At 40.6% G+C, this 7,283-nt stretch overlaps 1 protein-coding gene across 1 annotated transcript; it reads right to left on the bottom strand.

Annotated features, from left to right (window-relative positions):
• Positions 1-2,118: 2,118 nt before the first annotated feature.
• LOC124653798 (aladin-like) lies at positions 2,119-6,832 on the bottom strand. Its single transcript, XM_047192864.1, has 14 exons — positions 6,663-6,832; positions 6,531-6,586; positions 6,244-6,405; positions 5,381-5,495; positions 5,171-5,270; positions 4,886-5,068; positions 4,567-4,625; positions 4,387-4,474; positions 4,238-4,313; positions 3,363-3,462; positions 3,215-3,266; positions 2,644-2,781; positions 2,452-2,539; positions 2,119-2,370 (listed from the first exon to the last, which is right to left on the bottom strand). The coding sequence occupies exons 1-14, from the start codon at positions 6,718-6,720 to the stop codon at positions 2,317-2,319; spliced, it is 1,329 nt and encodes a 442-aa protein (XP_047048820.1). The 5' UTR covers positions 6,721-6,832; the 3' UTR covers positions 2,119-2,316.
• Positions 6,833-7,283: the final 451 nt, after the last annotated feature.

Genomic DNA, 7,283 nt, shown 5'->3' with positions numbered 1-7,283 from the left:
TATTGCCCCTATGTGTGGTTTTGGTAATTAGTGACAACCCCTATGGACTAATGTTTTCATTGAGTTTATATGAAGGAATATTTCATAGGTACTACTTGTATTCCATGTGTTGGATTCAAGTATGGATGCCATGGAGATAAAGATATACCTTGTGTATTGGCACCAAGATCATCGATTTGAAGATATATATGTGATTTGATCAAGAAGAAGAAATGAAGAATGAGTTCTTATTTGAAGCTCAATATTAGCCATGCTCTAGCTTATGTGATAAGCAATGAATGATCGAGATCTTGAGTGCTTGATTCCAAGTGAAGAATTCAAGTTATGGCTCTAAGTCGGTGTCATGGTAGTATCATGAGTTGAGCTATGATTGACTAATATTTAGAGCATGCAAACAAATGAAGAATTCTTTATACACCTCAAGATAGTATGATAGAGCATGAGAAGATACAAGGTTGACCAATACAAAGAGTGAAGAATAGATTCAAGATTGGTCAACACATGAAGCATGAAGAATGTGCCACGAGAAGTCATGTGGTATGGTAAGCCGTGTCAATTATTGGAAAGATTGGTGATGCCTTACAAAATGCCATTTGACAAAGATAAACTTGAGAACGTAATCAGAAGAGGGGGAAGCAATCACCTCAACGAATATGCCGAAGAGAGTCGGTGGAATTGGTGGACGACGCACCTGCAAGGAACTTAGTACTTCAGTTTTCGACCAATTTTGAACAGGAACTTAATAACTTACTGCATGATAGTACGAACATTATTGATTACAATACAAATTTGAAATGAGGATCTATTTTTTAAGAGTAAAGTCGTCATTGTAGTTGCCTAACATAAGGATCTTATTGATTCAGATGAGTCAATGTCCTATTGAATTAGCAGCTATGGCATAACAAAACATAAGAAACCTTTGAGTAAAGATCATTGGCTATCTATGTTGCTCATTTTATCCACGACCCAACAATAATAGATAATAAACAAAGGTTGCACTATATAGTATGGAGTTAGAGGAAAAATTGCATATGCAAGTAATATTTGACAAAACAAGTGGTTAGAGACAAGTAGATGCACATGACTTCAAATTCAGAAAAAAATGTCACTTTTATACTTCAATATAATCTTTATCGAACTCGTGGATTCCTCCTTGTGGATCACCTTTAGGTGATTCAGGAAAGCAACCTTCAGAGTTCTCAACAGGAAAGAGATCGATCGATTAGGTCAGCTCCTCCTATGGTGGTATTTCAGAACTTTATTTCTTTCACAAACATACACAGCTGGTCCGATCTGGAAACGTGTATGCTTGTACGTGCATGCATTCTTCCTTTCCTAATTTTTGTATGTGAATGCTTTTTACATCAAAAATTGTAGCTCATGCAAATATCACCACGTAGGCAACTAACAATTCTTCAAAAACAAAACTCCATACAGGCAGCTTTTAGGAGGTAAGTGAAAAGAGAATCAACATGTGTTTTGATGGTTAGAAGAGGCGCACCTGGAGCACAATAGGGATCAAACCTCATGTTTTACTCCTTGGTGTTTCATTCAAAATTTGGTGGATTAGTTTTTAGTAGGAGAGATGTTTCTGTTGATATCGATGTATCTATGCTGACTTCACCAATCTTAATACTTGCCAAATTAGTTTCTCGAACTCAGCATCTCGAATCGGAGCTGCTCACAGAGATAGGGTATATGTTTGTGCATTCATAAGGGGCGAGTAGTATATTACGTAGTTGTGCCATGTTTCACACAAATAAAAGGTGGTGTAAGGCGGACATTCTTTTACAATTTACAATCCAAAAAATACCATGTGTTAGTCCGATAGTTGTTCAACATGTGAATCAGATCAATCGACGCCCAACAAAAGCAAATAGGATCGGTCATTTGATCAAATCGGATTTATCAATCAGTCGATCGAGCATCATAGCTATCTCGGAGGTGAGATAAAATAATATTGGCGTATGAGACTGCGACGTTCCACGGATTACATAGAAAAATAAGGACCATGCGGTGACCCCTCCTAGACCTAAAAAATTATGATTATATTTCATCTATTCTATTTTTCAAGAGCCATCTTTCATTTATCAACCCATTGCAACGAACATGTATTGTGCTAGTACAGATAAAAATAGATAGACAACGCATTCCAAATGCAAAAGGGGCACAAACAAACATAGCAAGTGCTGTTCAGTAGGGAAGTATTAGAAGTCTGTCCTCTCTAAAAGAAAGTGTACACATTGCAGGGAAAGAGAAAATCAGATTCTAGTCTTGGAGGACAGAATGTCACGCAAGTGTCCAGCACTAAGAGAATTAATGTGAGCGAAGTATCAGGGGGTATGTGCAACACCAGCCACTGCTCCAGCACTGCATTGTCAAAATGAAAACAATATGTCAGCCAAACTATAAAAAATCCTTCTTGCAAAACTTCAGGGACCACCATCTTACCACAGAAAGCAACGGTCCTTGCTTGAATTTGTTGTGGAAGGCGAACGCAAGCGGCTTCACTCCTTCTCCAGGTCCTCTGATGAATCCACTAGACGTGCAAATAGGCATTTCATCAGAGCATGTCATCAGGGTTCAGGACAGAATCTTCATAATCGAGATAATGGGGCTAAATCAGAAGATTGATGAACTTACACCAGTGAAACGGACACAAGCGGGGATCTTCTCACATCATACACAGCAAGAAGTCCATGATACGTTTCATTGCCATCTTTGAATGACACTGCCAGACGCTCTCCTGAAGCATCCCATGCTAATTTCTCTATGCCTCGACTAGAAAGAGTTAAAAGAATAAATTAATGCATTGAAGCCAGCCACAACCAGGCAGTACTTCTGGGTTGCAACACTTGGACTGTTCAAATATATCAAACGTATATGTATACTAAATGAAATAAATGGTGCAAATGTCAGATTTCTTTATAAAGTAGATCTGGGTAGTTAAACAGTAAAGCTGTTTATCTTGGTTAGGGAAAGCTTGTGTGTTCTAACGAGCAATATGCTAGATTTCATGAATGACAACCAAGCTAGAAAAGATGAAAGCAAACTGAATTGATAAAACTTGTTACTTCAGAAATAAAACCAACAAAACCACAATTGAGGTTAGTTGAAGTATCACCAGTTGAAATTAGCAAGCAAGACAACGGTTAAATAAGTTGCATGAGGTTCACATGAGATAGTATAGAATGGTAGTGCCTCCTTTTGTTACCTAACAATCAGAGAGGAAATTTCTGGAAGTTCCACTGGTAGGAGATGGGCATCTGGAGTTAAAGGAACACGGTATAACTTATCAGGATTCAGGAAATGATCACAATAGCATAGCTCGAACTAAAAGGATGCTGTGATGACAGTAATACCTAAAGATGGTGGCTTTGATGAGAAGTGAACTGAACCTAGTGTGGTCGAGTTAGAAAAGGATAACAATGCAACACGGCCTTCTGGGTCCCAATTTGCCCCCTGACATGAAGCAAACAAGAGTTAATAAACATCACAGCTCAAAAAAAAAAAAACAGTACCACCACATTTAATCCACTATACTGTTTTGAAGGGCTGTAGGTGAAACCAGATATATTGGCTGTAAGTGGCTATGTTGGCATAGCCTAGAAATACTCAGATCAAATTAAGCTTATGCAGAGCGACTATTTACAAAATGCAAACTGAACTAACAGAGAAACCGATAATTGCTGAAGAAAATAACCATCTGTGTTACGTATCCCACTACGTGGCAACGTGTGCACTCTAAAAAGATTAAATTGGTTTCAGCGACCTACAGCACATTAATAACAAAACATAGCAAATCCCAACAAACAAATGGTGCAAAGTTATCAGACGTACAATATTTACAAGTCCAGAAAACAAATAGTTAACAATCATGCTAAACATATTAGCTTTCAATATAAGTCTGTCTACACCATTATGTACTCGGGAATAACATCATTTTTCATAATCACGCTAAACAAATTAAATTTCAAGATAAACTCACTACACCATATGGACTCAGGAATAAATCTATACACATAAATATCCATTTGCAACAGACCCCAGATAACTTTTTTATCTTATAAATACAAATATAAGCACCATCCAATGAGTTGTCCTTCGATTTCAGAACTTAGAAGAACTATGCTAACATTTAAAATACTATAGTAGCAATATATAGTACATGGGAACCAATAATGTTGACTGTCAAGTGTTCAGAGCGCAGTTGTTTAGAAACAAAAATACTACTTACAGTAACATATCCGTTGGATGAAGACCAGGGTTCTGAGGTCCATGTGTTGGTTTCCCATAAGTGAAAAGTTCCATCACTGACAAAAAAAATTGAATTATATAATTCATAAAAATAATTAGTAATAAAGATGGTAATAAATTTATCCATACAATTTAGCAGTCAAAAAGTAATCTCCACTAGGTGACCACCGCACCAATGATATACTACTTAATCCGCGTCGAATAGGAGTTCCCAACCCTACAGCAAAATAAATATGTGCATTAATTAATTAATAAAAAGTTCTGTATGAGGCAGGATTGGATGTGTAAATATAGATGAAACAGATATACCTTGAGAAACATCCCAAATCGTGAACGACTGACCATTACAAGAGGCCGAGGCAAGGTATGTGGAGATATGTCAAGGGAAATTGTATAAAGCCATTTATAGTTTGTATATTTAAGTCAGACATAGTGTAAACATTTTTGTTAGGATGCGTCGTGAATGTTAATCTAAAATTTATATATTTGTCTTTGTTGCCAAATCTGGAAAAGTGGAATTTCACATGTTGCCTGCAGTTCTTTTGAACTTCTCTTAGTTTTCAAATAAGCGAAATAAAACAAACAGTAACCTTCAATAGATGCCAACCTACAAATAAATAAAGGATATCTTCCATCCGGCTTCCAACAAAGTGCACTAACTAGCTCAGTAGAAGAACCGCGGAGAACATCCACCAGAATCCACTGACCAGTAGAACCTCTAGGGAAGGCACCAAAAGAAGAAGAAGTGACACCAGATTTCACGGATGGAACATTCCCAGGATATGATGCTGACCAGAGGCATATGCCTCCCCTAGAAAGAAAATTGTCAATAAGTATATTGTGGCAGCAATAATTATGAAATGACCAAGAAGTGTTCCGTTATCAGGTGACACTAAAGCATACTAGTCCATACTTGCAGCCAACTGCAATCATCTTCCCACTATTTGGCCTCCATTCGATAGCTTTAACTTCCTTTTGATGTTCACTAGTTAGAATGCAAGATTCTTTACTATCTGTTTAGAAAAATCAGCAGTCATGGGCTTTAACAAAGTCGATAAAAAAAATAGTTCAAAAACCAGGAATGGTATCCATCTATTGATATACGAAAGTTGGTAAATCTCACCTGAATCCTCAAAGTCGTGGACTGTAACCTGATCCTTCCCAGATACAAATGCTAAACAGTGCTTGTGTGGATTCCAGCTTACTTTCTGGGTATCAAATTCTTCTAGCAGTTTTCGCTGGTAAACAAGAATGTCCTTTGTTAGTATGGTTGTCATGAATTTAAACAACCATAATGAAGAAACTATGCAACAGCAGCAAATTAGGAATGCTTTTAACAGATACAAGCTTGAGGGTTCAATTTTGATGACACTGAATAAAGCCAAGAATGGAGCAACTATGTTAGAAAAAGCAGGAAAATCATGCACAGAGACACGGCCATATTGTCAAATAATGGCATGATAAAACATGATACGCTTTCAAGCTGAATTGGATAGTTTGATGGACTCGACACTGTCATCATATTAAGGATCAGTTTTCAGTTGCTGAACTGTGCTGTGATTACTTGATAATCTGCTGCAGAAAATTAGCCACTCAAATATGCAAAAGGGCTTCGTATAAACGCTAAAATAGGCAAAAGCTAGTTTCACAAACGGGGTTACCATAATCCATCGCAATACCAAGCCATCCCACAGCTTTTGGAACCTCTAGACCAAATTATGCAAGCTTAGCAGTGAGACACAGGGAAGGGGACAACTTGCATGCAACCGAGTTAGTAGCTGACCAGATATAACCCCACACCACCCTCTTTTCCCATACAGACAAATGGTTACTTCTTGAGATAACACCCCGTGAAGATATGGTATATATACTGGCAGAATCGTTCGACCTTGTCAACCATCGCCGATATTTTCTTCTTTGGACAGGAAAACGTACAGAGAAAACAGTATGAATCACAACAGAACGCAATAAATTCAGAGAACTCACATCGCAGGAAGGGAAGAGCATTTGCTTGAGGGACTCGGCTACGGTGGACACCAAGCTCGCTCTGGGCACGCTCTCGGCGGGCTCGGCATCGTCTGGAGCAGGAGCCTCATTCTGTCTCAGGAGATCATCCGGCTGGAAAGGAATCGGGCTGAACACCATCCCCTGCAATAGCAATATCGACAGTGCGCGTGGATGAGATACACCCGCGGGTCAAATTAGAGCGGCTAGGACTCTGAATCCCCTGCAGAGAAGATGAAATCTACGAGCCGAGGTGGAGAGGGGCTTACCAGGACATCGCCGTAGGCCTCCTTGGCGCGGTCCTCCGACAGGGAGTCCGCCACGACTGCGAGAGAACGCCAAATGCGCGACCGGTTAGCGGGGGTGGGCAGGAGCGAGGGGAAGGGGTTGCGGGTGCGTACCGAGGTCGCGGTTGATCTCGCAGATGGTGACGCCGCCCGGCGGAGGGAAGCTCGGCATCGTCGCGGCCGGCGGGAGGGCGGCTGGCTCCCTTGCCTAGGGTTGGGGCCTTGGGGGCCCGGCTTCCCAATCCGAAATAGGGTCCAAGCGGATAAGATAATCGAAGAACGCGGCGGCGAGCGGCGGAGAGCGGGGCGGCGGGCGGTGGTGGCTGAGACTGCCGGGAGTAGGGAAGAAGAGGACTAGAGGAGACCTTGCTTGACTGAAAAACTGATAAACCCTTGCGGCCACCGAGCGAGGCGGACACACGGCAAAGGATGCGGCTTCCACCTCAATCCAACGGCTGAGGGCATCTCCAGCGGGGCCGACGCATTTCGGACGTTCAAAATGTCCGCGAGCGTCCGTTTACGTCGGCCCGCGGACGTGAAAATGGTTATGCATTCGTTAGCGTCGAGGTGGCTCCAGCGGTCCGACGTATTTCCGACGCGCGCCAGTTTAGTTTCAGAAAATTCAGAAAAGAGGTTGTAGCCTTAAATTTGCACGAAATTATAGCCTAAAATTATGTCAAATTGAGGTCTGAAATAAGTTCATCACACTTTGCACATGGTACGGCGCAAAGTGGA

Source organism: Lolium rigidum, chromosome 5 (genome assembly GCF_022539505.1).
Source record: "Lolium rigidum isolate FL_2022 chromosome 5, APGP_CSIRO_Lrig_0.1, whole genome shotgun sequence".
NCBI lineage: Eukaryota > Viridiplantae > Streptophyta > Magnoliopsida > Poales > Poaceae > Lolium > Lolium rigidum.
The sequence above is the reverse complement of the archived record's forward strand: the minus strand, read 5'-3'. Positions and strand labels throughout refer to the sequence as shown.

Excerpts from the sequence above, each read along its gene's own strand:
- LOC124653798 (XM_047192864.1), bottom strand. The coding sequence starts at position 6,720 with ATGCCGAGCTTCCCTCCGCCGGGCGGCGTCACCATCTGCGAGATCAAC. Across the intron at positions 4,475-4,566 it reads GATTTGGGATGTTTCTCAAG|GGTTGGGAACTCCTATTCGA; the intron begins GTATATCTGTTT and ends ATTTTGCTGTAG. Across the intron at positions 2,371-2,451 it reads AAGGACCGTTGCTTTCTGTG|TGCTGGAGCAGTGGCTGGTG; the intron begins GTAAGATGGTGG and ends TTGACAATGCAG.